Raw genomic sequence first — 18565 nt, 5'->3', positions numbered from 1 at the left:
TCAGTCTCTCTGTACCTGTGGCTCAGTCTCACTCTACCTGTGGCTCAGTCTCACTCCACCTATGGCTCAGTCTCACTCTACCTGTGGCTCAGTCTCACTCTACCTGTGGCTCAGTCTCACTCTACCTGTGGCTCAGTCTCTACTTGTGGCTCAGTCTCGCTCTACCTGTGGCTCAGTCTCTCTCTACCTGTGGCTCAATATTGCTCTACCTGTGGCTGTCTCTCTCTACCTGTGGCTCAGTCTCTACCTGTGGCTCAGACTCTCTGTACCTATGGCTCAATATTGCTCTACTTGTGGCTCAGTCTCTCTGTACCTATGGCTCAATATTGCTCTACCTGTGGCTCAGGCTCTCTGTACCTGTTGCTCAGTCTCGCTCTACCAGTGGCTCATTTTGTCTCTCTACCTGTGGTTCAGTCTCTCTCTTCCAGTGGCACTTTATTTCGCTCTACCCGTTGCTCAGTCCCGCTCTACCCGTTGCTCAGTCCCGTTCTACCCGTTGCTCAGTCCCGTTCTACCCGTTGCTCAGTCTCGCTCTACCCGTTGCTCAGTCTCGCTCTATTTGTTGCTCAGTCTCGCTCTACCTGTGGCTGTCTCTCTCTACCTGTGGCGCAGTCTCCCTCTACCCGTGGCGCAGTCTCGCTATACCTGTGGCTCAGTCTCTCTGTACCTTTGGATCAGTCTCTCTGTACCTGTGACTCCGTCTCTCTCTATCGGTGGCTCTATATTTGCTCTACTTGTGACTTGCTCTACCTGGGGTTGGTCTCGCTCTACCTGTGGCTCGGTCTCTACCCGTGGCTCAGTGCCGCAATACTTTTGGCTCAGTCTCTCTGTACCCAGAAAATGTTTCAATTGAACAAAATATATAGAATCTTACAGTCTCAGAGGAGACACGGAGGACAAGGTGCTCTCTGCGGAGGTGTGTGAGACTCGGGGAACACAAACTGGTGGAACGAGAACTCGTACAGCACCACTGGAAAGTGTAGGGAGCTCGGAGGAGGTGCTGATCAGTACTGACACACTCTCCTGAGCTGGCACTGCGCCGAGGTTGGCCACGAAGATGATTCTTTCTAAATCCTCATCCAGAAGAATCCTCCCTGTGTAATGTAATAGAGATAATGATGTCAGAAGGAAGACACCTGTATATTACAATGGCAATAAACTGATCATTACTGATAATTCAGCTCTGTGCATTAGATAAGGAACCTGGCTTATAAAAACCAGACAACAGCACCCCCTATAGGTCATAATAAGGAACAATCACATAAGAATCTGTATGTATATACGCTAAGCATGTTTGGTACTGTGCTGCTTAGTTGGTGTATCTAAGCCTTCCATGAGCAATACAATCTCGCTGAATCTAAATCTGCTATGTATGATCCTGCCTGTTGAGCTACTGTATCTAATCCTATTTAGTGTAATACCGTCTTCTGAGCTGATGTATCTAATCTGATTATGTGTGATACTGTCTACTGTCCAGTTTGTCACTAGGGCTAAACAATGTATCTAAACTATGAACTATATGCTACTGGGGGGATGTTATTATATTGGCTGCTGTATGGACACTCTCGGGGAGATTTATCAGAAGTGTCTGAGATTCTGAGATAAAACTGTTCTGGTTGCCCAAAACCAATCAGCTGCTTATAACATGAAAGCTGAGCTCTGATTGGTTTCCAAAGGCTAAAACACTTACCTCAGACATTTATGATAAATCTCCCCCTCTGACTTTATTGGCTATTGAAGGGGGATCTATGACTATTGGCCACTGTGAGGGCACTGTAACTATGATGGCTACTGTGGGACACATCAACTATATTGGCTACTTTGGGGACTGTGACTATATTGGCTACTTTGGGGACTGTGACTATATTGGCTACTTTGGGGACTGTGACTATATTGGCTACTTTGGGGACTGTGACTATATTGGCTACTTTGGGGACTGTGACTATATTGGCTACTTTGGGGACTGTGACTATATTGGCTACTTTGGGGACTGTGACTATATTGGCTACTTTGGGGACTGTGACTATATTGGCTACTTTGGGGACTGTGACTATATTGGCAAGTTGATCATGTGATATCTTCATGATGTGGTGTGCATCTAATCCTATCATATGTGAAACTGTCGGCTGTATCTAATCCGTTCATGTGTGATACTGTCGGCTGAGCTGCTGTATCTAATCCTATCATATTAGAAATTGTCTGCTGTATCTAATCCGTTCATGTGTGATACTGTCGGCTGAGCTGCTGTATCTAATCCTATCATATTAGAAATTGTCTGCTGTATCTAATCCGTTCATGTGTGATACTGTCGGCTGAGCTGCTGTATCTAATCCTATCATGTGTAATACTGTCTGCCCTGGCTGCTATATCTAAGCCTGCTATGTGTAAAACTGTCTGAAGTATCTAATCCTAGTAAGTGTGATACTTCCTGCCTTGGCTGCTATATCTAAGCCTATCAGGTGTGATACTGTCTGCTGAACCTATGTATCCAATCCAATCATGTGTGATACAGTCTGTTGAAGTAATCCTTTCATGTGTGATACTGTCTACTTATCTTTTATCTGTATCTAATCCTAGTATGTGTGATACTGCCTGCCTTGTCTGCTATATCTAAGCCTATCATGTGTGATACTGGGGCAGATTTACTTACCTGTTCCATTCGCGATCGAGCGGCGCGTTCTCTGCAGTGGACTCTGGTCCGGTCGGGATTCACTAAGGTAGTTCCTCCGACGTCCACCAGGTGGCGCTGCTGCGCTGAAGTCCGCTGAAATGCACTCAAGTACACCGGCCTATTCCTGGTGAAGGTAAGTGCAAGCTCCGCGACATTTTTTGGTTTTTAAATGCTGCGGTTTTTCCGAATCCGTCGGGTTTACGTTCGGCCATGTCCCCCGATTTGTGTTGCATGCATGCCAGTGCTAAAGCGCCACAATCCGATCGCGTGCACCAAAATCCCGGGGCAATTCAGGGAAAATCAGCGCAAATCGGAAATATTCGGGTAACACGTCGGGAAAACGCGACTCGGGCCCTTAGTAAATGACCCTTCATGTGTGATACAGTCTGCTGGGCTGCTGTATGTAATCCTATCCTGTGTGATACAGTCTGATGAACCTATGTATCTAATTCCCTAATGTGAGATAGTCTGCTGTATGTAATCCTTTCATGTGTGATACTGTCTACTTATCTTTTATCTGTATCTAATCCTAGTAAGTGTGATACTACCTGTCTTGGCTGCTATGTCTAAGCCTATCATGTGTGATACAGTCTGATGAACCTATGTATCTAATTCCATCATGTGTGATACAGTCTGATGAACCTATGTATCTAATTCCATCATGTGAGATACAGTCTGCTGGGCTGCTGTATGTAATCCTTTCATGTGTGATACTGTCTGCTGAACCTATGTATCTAATCCCATCATGTGTGATACTGCCTTGGCTGCTATATCTAACCCTTTCATGTGTGATACTGTCGGCTGAACCTAAGTACTGTATCTAATCCCATCATGTGTGATACTGCCTTGGCTGCTATATCTAACCCTTTCATGTGTGATACTGCCTTGGCTGCTATATCTAACCCTTTCATGTGTGATACTGCCTTGGCTGCTATATCTAACCCTTTCATGTGTGATACAGTCTTCCTGTTGTATCTAAGCCCATCGTGTGTGATACTAGCTCAGATTACCACACTTTGCAATGATTTAGAGAAGTTGTAATTGTAGAGGGATTTAAAGGGGAAGGTTTCCTCCGAAAATATTTTTGTCACTTATTTTCTGCACGTGTCAGTATCTGAGCTCGGGTACATCCGGAGCTGCTCCTCCTGCTGTTTTGACGCAGAGAATTTCATCTCTGACCCTCATTATATTCCAGCGACTTCTGGGAACGCTCCAGATATCCTTGGAAACTGCGCACCATGGCCGCCCTAATGGTTTCATCGCCGCGATTAACCCGCAGCCGGGGGAGAAGAACTTACATTTCCCCCGCTGCGTCGCTCGCTGACCAGAAATCCGAGCACTCGAACTAATGACCTGGAACTTGTCGCGGCATCAAAACCTGCATATAATGACTGCACACCTAACACCCGGATAATGCGGCTCAAAGGAAAACTGTCACGGAGGTAAATAAGATTAATAAGCGCCAGGACAGGAGGTATCATACACCAGTCCTGACCTGGACCTGCGCTCATCAGCCCCCGCACTGCACTGCTCTTATAGTAGGTGCTCATCTACACCACACACTGACATCTACAGGTCACAGGAGGGAACTGCACCTGCAGCATTCACCCAGTCTTCTAGTGGGCTGGGAAACTTAATATACAGGCATGATACACACAGTGATGTCACAGTACAGGGATAATACACACAGTGATGTCACAGTACTGGGATACTATACACTGTGATGTAACAGTACAGGGATAATACACACAGTGATGTCACAGTACAGAGATAATACACACAGTGATGTCACAGTACAGGGATAATACACACAGTGATGTCACAGTACTGGGATACTATACACTGTAATGTAACAGTACAGGGGTAATACACACAGTGATGTCACAATACAGGGATAATACACACAGTGATGTCACAGTACAGGGGTAATACACACAGTGATGTCACAATACAGGGATAATACACACAGTGATGTCACAGTACATGGATACACACAGTGATGTCACAGTACAGGGATAATACACACAGTGATGTCACAGTACAGAGATAATACACACAGTGATGTCACAGTACAGGGATAATACACACAGTGATGTCACAGTTCAGGAATTTAGCAGACAGTGACATCACAACACATTGGGGGTCATTTACTAAGGGCCCGATTCGCGTTTTCCCGACGTGTTACCCGAATATTTCCGGGATTTTGGCGCACGCGATCGGAATTTGGCGCATCGGCGCCGGCATGAACGCGACGGAAATCGGGGGGCGTGGCCGAACGAAAACCCGACGGATTCGGAAAAACCGCCGCATTTAAAAAAAAAAATGTGTTGCAAAATTTGCACTTACCTTCACTAGGAATAGGCCGGTGAACTTCAGTGCATTCCGGGGGAACTTCAGCGCAGCAGCGCCACCTGGTGGACGGCGCAGGAACTGCCTTAATGAATCCCGGCCGGACCTGAATCCACCGCACAGAACGCGCCGCTGGATCGCGAATGGACCGGGTAAGTAAATCTGCCCCAGTGTATCCCAATAGTTCTGAACTTCCTGGAGTTGGTCAGTAATATGTGATATGAATTGGTATTATACAAATTTGCAAAAAGCTTTAGTTGTAAAAATTTTGAAAGATTCTGTTTTCCCCTTTACACTTTGGTTTTTTAGCGCCTGTAATAAACTGAAATGCAACGTGATGAATTTATTTAACCCCCATAGTGAACGCTGAAAGATAAAGTTAAAAAACGCATTTGCGCCATTTTCTAGTGGATTTAGATTTTACGTCTTTCACTGTGCGCCCCAAATGACAGGTCTACTTTATTCTTTGGGTCGATAAGATCATGGGGATAACACATTTATATGGGTTTTCACACATCTGCAATATTTAAAACATCCTGTACAAAAAAAAGAATTCTTTATTTCACTATCTTCTGGCGCTAATAACTTTTTCAGACTTGTACGGAGCTGTGGGGGGTGTCATTTTTTCAGAGATGAGCTAAAGTTTTTAATGTTACCAATTTGGGGACTGTACGCCCTTTTGATCACTTCTTCTAAAATGTTTTATGTGTTGCACAATGGGGAAAAAGTGGCATTTTCGACTTTGGCCGCTATTTTCCATTTCAGGGTTAAACATCGGGAATAACTGTTACAATATTTTGATACATTGGAAATTTTGGGACGCAGCGACAGCTAACATGTTTACGATTTTTACTGTTTATCTTTCTATGAAATATAGGAAAAGGGGGTGACTTGAATTTTAAGGTTTTTTTAAATGTATTTTTTATTTATTATTTAACTTATTTTTTTTTAATATTTTGAGATGAACTTCTGTTATTGACTAAATACTTATTTTCCACCATAATTTGCAAATAAATTCTTTAAAAATCAGACTATGGGGGTCATTTACTAAGGGCCCGATTCGCGTTTTCCCGACGTGTTACCCGAAAATTTTTCGATTTGCGACGATTTCCCCTGAATTGCCCCGGGATTTTGGCGCACTCTAACGGATTGTGGCGCATCGGCGCTGGCATGCACGCGATGGAACTGGGGGGGTGTGGCCGGACGAAAACCCGACGGATTCGGAAAAACCGCCGCATTTAAAACAAAAAATCTGTCGCGGAGCTTGCACTTACCTTCACTCAGCCCGAGCCGGTGAACTCCAGCGCATTCCGATGCTTTTCAGCGCAGCAGCGCCACCTGGTGGACGGCGGAGGAACTACCTTAATGAATCCCGGCCGGACCCGAATCCACTGCTGAGAACGCGCCGCTGGATAGCGAATGGACCGGGTAAGTAAATCTGCCCCAATGTGATTTTCTGGAGTTGTTTTTACATTTTGTCTCTTGTAGTTGAGGTTCTACCTATGATGTCACTGACAGGCCTCACTCATCTTTTTAAGTGGGAGATCTTGTACAATTGGTGACTGACAAAATACTAATTTTCCCTACTGCACCAGAACGATGAAAACGTCAACATATCTGGCAAAAACCATCAGCACTCACACTGCTCCATAAATAAATGGAGCAGTCAATACAAATATATACTGCTCAACAATATAAAGGGAAACACTAAATCTCACATCCTAGATCTCTATCAATGAAATTTTACACATACAATTCTTTACTCATTACATAGCGGATGCACTATGAACTATGAACTATAAAACATAAAGATAATCAATGCAAATCAGAATGAACAGCCCAAATTGATTTGGAGTTGGAATGTTACTCAAAATCAAAGTGGAAAATCTAATTTCGTGCTGATCCAACATCTGGAAATGCCTCAGGACATCAAAATGAGGCTCATATTGTGTGCGGCCTCCACATGCTTGTATGACCACCCTATAACACTTGTATATGCTCCTGATGAGGTTCACTACTGTGTGTGGCCTTCACATGCTTGTATGACCTCCCTATAACACTTGGGCATGCTCCTGATGAGGTTCAGTAGTGTGTGTGGCCTCCACATGCTTGTATGACCTCCCTGCAATACCTGGTCCTACTTCTGATGAGGCTCAGTATTGTGTGTGGCCTCCACATGCTTGTATGACCTCCCTACAATGCTTGGGCATTCTCCTGATGAGGCTCAGTAGTGTGTGTGGCCTCCACATGCCTGTATGACCACCCTACAACATTTGGGCATGCTCCTGATGAGCTTTAGTAGTGTGTGCGTCCTCCACATACTTGTATGACCTCCCTACAATGCTTGGGCATGCTTCTGATTAGGTTCAGGAGTGTGTGTGGCCTCCACATGCCTGTATGACCTCCCTACAATGTCTGGGTGTGCTTCTGATTGCGGTGGCAGATGTTAACTCCTGGATAGTCTGTGGTGCATTACTGACCCACTGCAAAACTTGTCATGCTGGAGGATGTTGCAGACAACATAACGTTCTCCATGGCGTCTCCAAACTTGTCACATCTGCCACTTGTGCCCAGTGTGAACCTACTCTGAAGAGCACAAGGCGCCAATGTTTAATCTGCCAATTTTGGTGTTCTCTGACAAAGGCCAATTGTCCTGCACAGAGTCGGGCTGTAAGTAAACACAGACTTGTGGACTTCGGTCCCTCATACCATCCTGATGGAATCTGTTTCGGACAGTTTGAGCAGACACATAAATGTTAGTGGCTGCTGGAGGACATTTTGCAGGGCTTTGGCACTACAACTTATGTTCCTCATTGCATCAAGGAGGAGGTAGCAGTCCTGAGGCTGGGTTGGCCTCCCATGGCCCCCTCCACGTCCCCTGGTGTACTGGCCTGTCTCCTGGTATCTGCTCCATGCTCTGGACACTACATTGACAGCTTTCACCACGTGAACAAATTCTGTGGGTTGACACATGCTGACAAAATGCAATAGTGACCAAAACAACAGCCAAAAAGGATGAGAACAGAGAAATGGTCTGTGGTTACCAACTACAGGACCGCTCACTTATACGGGTCATTTTGCTAACGGACGATTATTTCTACCAGAAGACATGGATTTATAACTGGACACATGGATTTCACAGACCTGTTACATTGTGTTGTTTAAGTGTTTTGTCTATTTTTGGAGCAGTTGCTATAACTTATGACCATATGAGGACATGGAAACCATCACACTTGATAGCTGAGATACAGCAGGTCAGCAGAAAGCATCACACATTAAAGGCTTAGATACACAGTCACTGTGTGCAGTAATAAAGAACCTTTTCCTGACATTTTGGGGAGCAGCCGGGCATCTCCACATCAGACAATATAAATATGAAGCTTCCTCACCGTTCCCATCAGGTAGCCTCCCGCTGGACATGCTGCAGTAATCGTAGTAGGATTCGTCCATTTTGGCCTTGTCTTTGATCTGGACGGTTACAATGCGTCTGCAAATTACGGCTTCGAACCCGACCACCACCGTGTGCTCATTGAGAGGAAATACAAAGAGGGCTATGGGGAGGAAAATGAGGGACAGTCATTACCAATACTAAAATAAAAAAATCATAAGCATTTAGTTCTTTTTTGTCCATGTATTTAATTGGTATTGCAATACAACCTCCCTCCAATAGGAGTGCTATATTCTGCATTATGTGTATTCAATCTGTATATTTCCAAGATGCTATACCACATCTTGGAGATGAGGGGCCACAATATCAGGCGGGGGGGGGGGGGGGGGTTGGGGTGGGTGAGAGGTCATAATATCAAGGAGAGATGAGGGGCCACATTATGAGGGGGAGATGAGGGGCCCCAATAGGAGAGGGGGATGAGAGGAGTCCACAATATGACGGGGAGATGAGAGGAGGGTACAATATGAGGAGGATATGTGAGGCCCCAATATCAGGGGGAGGTGAGAGGTCACAATATCAGGGAGAGATGAGGGGCCACAATATGAGGGGGAGATGAGGGGCCACAAATCAGGGGGAGATGAGAGGCCACCATATCAGGGGGAGATGAGAGGCCACAATATCAGGGGGAGATGAGAGGCCACAATATGAGGAGGAGATGAGAGAGGCCACAATATGAGGGGGAGATGAGAGAGGCCACAATATGAGGGGGAGATGAGAGAGGCCACAATGAGGGGGAGATGAGAGAGGCCACAATATGAGGAGGAGATGAGAGAGGCCACAATATGAGGAGGAGATGAGAGAAGCCACAATATGAGGGGGAGATGAGAGAGGCCACAATATGAGGGGGAGATGAGAGAGGCCACAATGAGGGGGAGATGAGAGAGGCCACAATATGAGGGGGAGATGAGAGGGGCCACAATATGAGGAGGAGATGAGAGAGGCCACAATATGAGGAGGAGATGAGAGAGGCCACAATATGAGGAGGAGATGCGAGGGGCCACAATATGAGGGGGAGATGAGAGAGGCCACAATATGAGGAGGAGATGAGAGAGGCCACAATGAGGGGGAGATGAGAGAGGCCACAATATGAGGAGGAGATGAGAGAGGCCACAATGAGGGGGAGATGAGAGAGGCCACAATATGAGGAGGAGATGAGAGGCCACAATATGAGGGGGAGATGAGAGAGGCCACAATGAGGGGGAGATGAGAGAGGCCACAATATGAGGGGGAGATGAGAGGGGCCACAATATGAGGAGGAGATGAGAGAGGCCACAATATGAGGAGGAGATGAGAGAGGCCACAATGAGGGGGAGATGAGAGAGGCCACAATATGAGGGGGAGATGAGAGGGGCCACAATATGAGGAGGAGATGAGAGAGGCCACAATATGAGGAGGAGATGAGAGAAGCCTCAATATGAGGGGGAGATGAGAGGGGCCACAGTATGAGGGGGAGATGAGAGAGGCCACAATGAGGGGGAGATGAGAGAGGCCACAATATGAGGGGGAGATGAGAGGGGCCACAATATGAGGAGGAGATGAGAGAGGCCACAATATGAGGAGGAGATGAGAGAAGCCTCAATATGAGGGGGAGATGAGAGAGGCCACAATATGAGGGGGAGATGAGAGAGGCCACAATGAGGGGGAGATGAGAGAGGCCACAATATGAGGGGGAGATGAGAGGGGCCACAATATGAGGAGGAGATGAGAGAGGCCACAATATGAGGAGGAGATGAGAGAGGCCACAATGAGGGGGAGATGAGAGAGGCCACAATATGAGGAGGAGATGAGAGGCCACAATATGAGGGGGAGATGAGAGAGGCCACAATGAGGGGGAGATGAGAGAGGCCACAATATGAGGGGGAGATGAGAGGGGCCACAATATGAGGAGGAGATGAGAGAGGCCACAATATGAGGAGGAGATGAGAGAGGCCACAATGAGGGGGAGATGAGAGAGGCCACAATATGAGGGGGAGATGAGAGGGGCCACAATATGAGGAGGAGATGAGAGAGGCCACAATATGAGGAGGAGATGAGAGAAGCCTCAATATGAGGGGGAGATGAGAGAGGCCACAATATGAGGAGGAGATGAGAGGCCACAATATGAGGAGGAGATGAGAGGTCACAATATGAGGAGGAGATGAGAGAGGCCACAATATGAGGATGAGATGAGAGGTCACAATATGAGGGGGAGATGAGAGGGGCCACAATGAGGGGGAGATGAGAGGGGCCACAATATGAGGAGGAGATGAGAGGCCACAATATGAGGAGGAGATGAGAGGGGCCACAATGAGGGGGAGATGAGAGGGGCCACAATATGAGGAGGAGATGAGAGGCCGCAATATGAGGAGGAGATGAGAGGCCACAATATGAGGAGGAGATGAGAGGTCACAATATGAGGGGGAGATGAGAGAAGCCACAATATGAGGGGGAGATGAGAGGTCACAATATGAGGGGGAGATGAGAGAGGCCACAATGAGGGGGAGATGAGAGGGGCCACAATATGAGGAGGAGATGAGAGGCCACAATATGAGGAGGAGATGAGAGGTCACAATATGAGGGGGAGATGAGAGAAGCCACAATATGAGGGGGAGATGAGAGGTCACAATATGAGGAGGAGATGAGAGGTCACAATATGAGGAGGAGATGAGAGAGGCCACAATGAGGGGGAGATGAGAGGGGCCACAATATGAGGAGGAGATGAGAGGCCACAATATGAGGAGGAGATGAGAGGTCACAATATGAGGGGGAGATGAGAGAAGCCACAATATGAGGAGGAGATGAGAGGCCACAATGAGGAGGAGATGAGAGGTCACAATATGAGGGGGAGATGAGAGAAGCCACAATATGAGGGGGAGATGAGAGGTCACAATATGAGGAGGAGATGAGAGGTCACAATATGAGGAGGAGATGAGAGAGGCCACAATGAGGGGGAGATGAGAGGGGCCACAATATGAGGGGGAGATGAGAGAGGCCACAATATGAGGGGGAGATGATAGAGGCCACAATATGAGGGGGAGATGAGAGGAGGGTACAATATGAGGGGGAGATGAGAGAGGCCACAATATGAGGGGGAGATGAGAGGAGGGTACAATACGAGGGGGAGATGAGAGGTCACAATATGAAGAGGAGATGAGAGGGGCCACAATGAGGGGGAGATGAGAGAAGCCACAATATGAGGGGGAGATGAGAGAAGCCACAATATGAGGGGGAGATGAGAGAAGCCACAATATGAGGGGGAGATGAGAGGTCACAATATGAGGAGGAGATGAGAGAGGCCACAATGAGGGGGAGATGAGAGAGGCCACAATATAAGGGGGAGGTGAGAGAGGCCACAATATGAGGGGGAGATGAGAGGTCACAATATGAGGAGGAGATGAGAGGGGCCACAATGAGGGGGAGATGAGAGGGGCCACAATATGAGGGGGAGATGAGAGAAGCCACAATATCAGGGGGAGATGAGAGGCCACAATATCAGGGGGAGATGAGAGGCCACAATATCAGGGGGAGATGAGAGGCCACAATATCAGGGGGAGATGAGAGGCCACAATATGAAGGGGAGATGAGAGGCCACAATATGTGGAGGAGATGAGAAAGGCCACAATGAGGGGGAGATGAGAGAAGCCACAATATGAGGGGGAGATGAGAGGCCACAATATCAGTGGGAGATAAGGGGCCACAATATGAGGGGGAGATGAGAGGGGCCACAATATCAGGGGGAGGTGAGAGGGGCCACAATATCAGGGGGAGATGAGAGAAGCCACAATATCAGGGGGAGATGAGAGGGGCCACAATATCAGGGGGAGATGAGAGAAGCCACAATATCAGGGGGAGATGAGAGGGGCCACAATATCAGGGGGAGATGAGAGGGGCCACAATATCAGGGGGAGGTGAGAGGGGCCACAATATGAAGGGGAGATGAGAGGAGCCACAATATGAGATATAAATAAGGGGCCATAATAGGAGCTGGCAGAGGCACTGATTGCTACATCCATGTTCACAAGATTGAATAACATTTGAGGCGCATCAGGGGAATCTCCTCCCTGATGTATGAATACAGACGTTTCAGGAGGAGATTCTCCAGATGCACCTAAAATGCATTTTAAAAAACAATTTGATCGCATCTTGTGCTTATGGTCTTAAGCTGCGTTCACATTATATGTTTGCATTGTGTTTTAAAACATGTTACAAACACACTGGGAAAAACGCATCTCGAAATACATCCGTGATTAACTATCATTAATACTGATGTGTTTTGGGGTGCATTTTACCTGATGAAATGGCACTCGCTTTTAAAACGCAATGAAAACACATTCTATAAGTGTAAACTTAGAATATACATATACATAACTTAGAATATCTCCATGTAGCAGTAGGTGGGCCCCCAGATACAATTTCACAGATGGGCCTTAGGCCCCCCGGTCTGACCCTGCCTACAAGTCTGGGATTCACTTCCTACATATGGTACTAGAATCAGGCTTCTTGGAGAATGGAGGATGCACCCAGTGCCGCCACTAGGAAGTTTGGGGGCCCCCGAATGGCAAATTTTGGGGGCCCCCACCTCCCACAGTCTAATAATCCAGCCCTGTGTGCACAGCAAGTTCCCTGCACCTAGGAAGGGAGGTGGGTTTTCTGTGATTTGGGGCCCCTTCTCCTCCTCAGGGCCCCTGAACACAGTCACATTAAGCCCTTCCTGATGGCGGTCCTGGATGCACCTCTTCTGTCTGCTTTTTATATGCCCTTTTAGGACCTTTGGTGGACCTTCAAAGGTCCTGAAATGGGTGATGGTCCTTCTTAGTATCAAATTTGGTGGCTTCTTTCGGTGGCCATGGGCCCCCTAGAAGGTTTGGGTCAAGGGCTACTGCCCAAACCGCCTATATTATAATTCACTACTGCTCACAGGAGAAAGTAGAACTGTGTTGGTTTATATGTACCGTACATAGACATTCAGGATGGATTGTTCTGTAGTAGATAGAAATCATCTCCTCATTCGTATGGATATGAGAATTTCTCTCCGCCGGAGAATTTGCTGAGATCCATCATAGTCTGACCTTGTGGCTCCTGTTCAGATATTCGAACTGACACTGCGCTGTTCTGGCATTGCTGTAGAATTTATAATAGCCAGACCCAGGGCTGATCTGTATGTGAAGGATGTAGTGTCCCTATATAAGAAGGGGATTTACCATACAGGAATCTGGGAAAGCTGGGTGTAACCCCAGTAATGGCAGTAATATTACTTATCACCCACTGGGAATACAAGTCTGGATAGTAGAGGACAAAAGTCCCCAGGGTGGGTACAGTACAGCGAGGCTGTGGCAGCCGCTCGCTTTCAGGCGCCCCCGTGTGTGATTAATGGGATTTATATTTATCAGGATATTAATCTTTCTGGAAGGTTAATGCTGATGTTGGTGGCTCAGATGACAATGTAACATCCGAAAAATGTTCCAGGTTTGTCAGGATTCAGGAACAGTGGATCCTATGGACCACCACGGGAGATGGTACTAGCCGACACCTGGGACCGGAGTCTAACCACCAGGTCGTTCCACAGGTGGGACTAGCCGAGGTCGAGGTACCTTAGCAGAGGACTCTTAGTCAGGTCCAGGCACAGGATCAGGGCAGGCGGCAGGGATGCAACGTCAAGTCCAATCCGGGGTTAGCAACGGGAGGTCCAAGCAGATGGGAACGGGAACACAGGACATGGGAACTCAGGAGCAGGAACACACGGAGCAGGAACGCATGATACACGGGAACACACAGGAACGCAGGAACACACAGGAACGCAGGAACACAGAGAGCTTTCACAATGGCATAGGCACACAAAGATCCGGCATGGGAACACAGGAAGGGGCTAAAATTATAAGGTGGCCTTTTAAATATTGGACAGCGCATGGCAGTCCAAAGAGAGGCCTGCGCCGGAATGGGTAAGTCCGACGCTGCAGGGAGGGGGGGGGGGGGCGCACAGGGGAACACGGGTGCGCCCCCCGCGATCCCTGTCTAGGAGCACCCGTGACAAGGTTATTGGTGTTTTACCAGTGCCAGGGTTACAGGGTGGCACACAAACATGGGCAACCATCTATTCCTTAGTGGTGTATATGGCAGTATTATATGGGCGCTATACATTATCTGGGCATCATATAGTGATATTACATGGTCTGTATATGGCAATATGATTTGGCATCACATGGTAGTAGTATATTACTTTTTATTTATAGGGTGTATAACAGGCCCCAAAGCAAATAGCAAAGGGGCTGAGGACTGTAGGGGGTGGTTTCAAGCCTTCTGATAGGCTGCTGGGGCTTGCCCCTTTACTCCTCCCGTGTGAGGTCACAGGAGGCGGTGTTTGGGGGCGGGTAAGGACCTGCCCGGTGGTTTTAAAAAGTTCGAGAGCACGTGGGGGGGGGGGGGCCTCTTTCCTTCTGCCCCCTGGACCTAAGAGGCAAGAAGTTACCCTCCCACCCTGCCCTCTGAATTAATTCTTTTCAGTTTTTCTTTCCTTGGTTCTGGCCGTTTCCTTCTGTTTTCCTACAGATGTCACAGCGAAGGCGGAAGTTACACAGGCCCTAAGCCGCTGTAAGATGCCCACATGCCGGCTGCAGGGCCGCAGCCGCCATTTCGGGCGAAGTTGGTTCTCAAGATTTTGAAGATGCCAAGCGGGCCTAGCAAGTTGGGAAATGTTTAAAATTAATAATGTTATTTAATAATTTATCTTGATTGTTAATAAACGCTGTGGCCTTCCCACATTACCCAAACATTTAGTTTCCCGGTCTGTTGATGGTCGGTTAGTCTAGGTACAGGGTCAAGTACCAGACGGTTGGATGGTTGATCAAGGTACAGGGGCAAGTACCAGATTTAAGGTTTGGGTTTGTTAATCCCTGCAGTCTGAAATGTCCTTCCTAGAATTCCCTCTTTTATGTAAAACCCCAATCACTTACCTATAAAAGAATCTCCTCCAAAGAGCAGTGAAACTGAGAAGAGATTTATCTGAGATGAGTCACGTTTAGAGGCTTCAGGGGGAGACTCACTTCAGATGCCTCTATGGCACCTAGAAAGATGCTTTTGGTGTCGCATTAAAGATCAGAATCCCATCTTTCAAATCTACAGAACCAGTTATACAGTATTATTTGGTTAATGCGTATTATTAGGGCGCTGTATGGTAATATTTTCCAGCCTGTATATAGTAGGGATAATTTAGTGGGGATAATTTGGATGCTGAATGCTATGTGGACATTATACAGTTATATCATAAGTTCTGTATTTGGCAGTGTTATGGTAGCATGTGGTGTAATGACCCCAGGCCATATCGCTACTTAAGCTCTTGATTCCTCTCACACTTTGACCCCCATAGTGCAGTATATGAGATGCAATGGATGTATTACCTTCTACAGGTTGTGCCTCTGGGTTGCTGTAGGTGAGCGAGGCGGTCATCCCCAGGGCATAGCCACTGACACAGGAACTTATCTCAGCTGACGTGAGGGGCAGGGGGGCGCCCGTAAATCGATTCATTAGCCCGGGCATCCTGGCTCCTGATGGAAAAGATGGGTAAATGTATTAAGTTACATGCACAGGCCGAGGTACTGAATTTTAACACAAAAACTGGAAAAACCTATTGACGTGAATATAAACCTAGGCTAAGAGATGCATTGGTCACAGCCTCCACCCAGTATATAGCCATCCAGCCCATGCCCTCTAGCATATAGCCATCCAGCCCGCTGCCCCAGTATATAGCCAGACAGCCCATGTCCCCCAGTATATATCCAGCATGCGCCTGTCCCCTAATATGTATCCAACCCCTTCCCCAGCATATAGCCAGCAAATGCTCCCCAGTATATAGCTAGCCAGCCCCATGCTCCCAGTATATAGCCAGCCTCCTGCCCCCAGTATATAGCCAGCCAGTCCCATGCTCCCAGTATATAGCCAGCCTCCTGCCCCCCAGTATATAGCCAGCCAGCCCACACCTTCTAGTATATAGCCAGCCCCTGCCCCAGTCAGCCAACCCCCTAGTATATATCCAGCCAGCTCATGTCCCTCAGTATATAGCCAGCCAATGCCCCCCAGTATATAGCTAGCCAGCCCCCTGCTCCCAATATATAGACAGCCCCCTGCCCCCCCCAGTATATAGCCAGCAAGCCCACACCTTCTAGTATATAGCCAGGCCCTGCCCCCAGTCAGCCAACCCCCTAGTATATATCCAGCCAGCTCATGTCCCTCAGTATATAGCCAGCCAATGCCCCCAAATATAGCTAGCCAACCCCCTGCTCCCAGTATATACCAGGCGATATATACAGGAAGCTGTGGGAAAGGTGAGTACAGAGTTAGTTTTTTTTATAGATTCGAGTATAAGCCGAGTTAGTTTTTTTCTGCACATTATTTATATACTCAAGTATATACGGTATTTTACATATATTCTGCTTTATATCAATAGATATTTCTAACCAGTGTCCAGGAAACTGCTGGGCTGACTACTTATCCTGCGAGAAAGGAATGTGCCCAGAGGGGTAGTCACATCACACCCCCACACATACAATGCAGCAGATTACATCTGAGGCCACAACTGCTGCAGAGCATCCAACAAGCGAGGAAGAGAGAAGGTGCTGTCATTAGGGTCTTCTCTCCTCTGCTTAATAAATCAAACTTCCTGCTAGATACCGGCACAGATCACGCTCAGAGACATATACAGCCTTTTCTGAGAAGGGTCTGAATAATGAATAATATCATCATCCAGCAGATAAACACTGACAGGTGATAACAATCCAGACTTCTCCTTAGTGTAAAGCCTGAAATCCTTCCCAAATACAAGACATAAATAATAGACAGAGGGAGAGCAGCAAGGGATCAATACAGGATACAATGTCATGCATACAATGACTCCACCAGCAGAATAGTGAGTGCAGCTCTGGGGTATAATACAGGATGTAACTCAGGATCAGTACAGGATAAGTAATGTCATGTATGTACACAGTGACTGCACCAGCAGCAGAATAGTGAGTGCAGCTCTGGAGTATAATACAGGATGTAACTCAGGATCAGTACAGGATAAGTAATGTCATGTATGTACACAGTGACTGCACCAGCAGCAGAATAGTGAGTGCAGCTCTGGAGTATAATACAGGATGTAACTCAGGATCAGTACAGGATAAGTAATGTCATGTATGTACACAGTGTCTGCACCAGCAGCAGAATAGTGAGTGCAGCTCTGGGGTATAATACAGGATGTAACTCAGGATCAGTACAGGATAAGGAATGTCATGTATGTACACAGTGACTGCACCAGCAGCAGAATAGTGAGTGCAGCTCTGGGGTATAATACAGGATGTAACTCAGGATGAGTACAGGATAAGTAATGTCATGTATGTACACAGTGACTGCACCAGCAGCAGAATAGTGAGTACAGCTCTGGGGTATAATACAGGATATAACTAAGGATGAGTACAGGATAAGTAATGTCATGTATGTACACAGTGCTTACACCAGCAGAATAGTGAGTGCGGCTCTGGGGTATAATACAGGATGTAACTCAGGATCAGTACAGGATAAGTAATGTCATGTATGTACACAGTGACTGCACCAGCAGAATAGTGAGTGCAGCTCTGGGGTACAATACAGGATGTAACTCAGGATCAGTACAGGATAAGTAATGTCATGTATGTACACATTGACTGCACCAGCAGCAGAATAGTGAGTACAGCTCTGGAGTATAATACAGGATGTAACCGAGGATCAGTACAGGATAAGTAATGTCATGTATGTACACAGTGACTGCACCAGCAGAATAGTGAGTGCAGCTCTGGAGTATAATACAGGATGTAACTCAGGATCAGTACAGGATAAGTAATGTCATCTGTATACACAGTGACTGCACCACCAGCAGAATAGTGAGTGCAGTTCTGGAGTATAATACAGGATGTAACTCAGGATCAGTACAGGATAAGTAATGTCATGTATGTACACAGTGACTGCATCAGCAGCAGAATAGTGAGTGCAGCTCTGGAGTATAATACAGGATGTAACTCAGGATCAGTACAGGATAAGTAATGTCATCTGTGTACACAGTGACTGCACCACCAGCAGAATAGTGAGTGCAGTTCTGGAGTATAATACAG

General features: G+C 47.1%; 1 protein-coding gene across 6 annotated transcripts in view; it reads right to left on the bottom strand.

The window, feature by feature from the left end:
• The window catches only part of VWA5B1 (von Willebrand factor A domain containing 5B1), a 168533-nt gene that overhangs the window by 61827 nt on the left and 88141 nt on the right, over positions 1-18565 (bottom strand). For all 6 annotated transcript variants that reach the window (XM_072155185.1, XM_072155191.1, XM_072155188.1 and 3 more), the window contains 3 exons: positions 15842-15988; positions 8410-8571; positions 875-1094 (listed from right to left, as the gene is read on the bottom strand). In XM_072155185.1, coding sequence (XP_072011286.1) covers positions 875-1094; positions 8410-8571; positions 15842-15988 — 529 coding nt within the window. The remainder of the gene's footprint in view (positions 1-874; positions 1095-8409; positions 8572-15841; positions 15989-18565) is intronic.

This window comes from Engystomops pustulosus, chromosome 6 (genome assembly GCF_040894005.1).
Source record: "Engystomops pustulosus chromosome 6, aEngPut4.maternal, whole genome shotgun sequence".
Lineage (NCBI taxonomy): Eukaryota > Metazoa > Chordata > Amphibia > Anura > Leptodactylidae > Engystomops > Engystomops pustulosus.
Note: the sequence above shows the minus strand (reverse complement) of the source record. Positions and strands in the feature narration are given on the sequence as shown.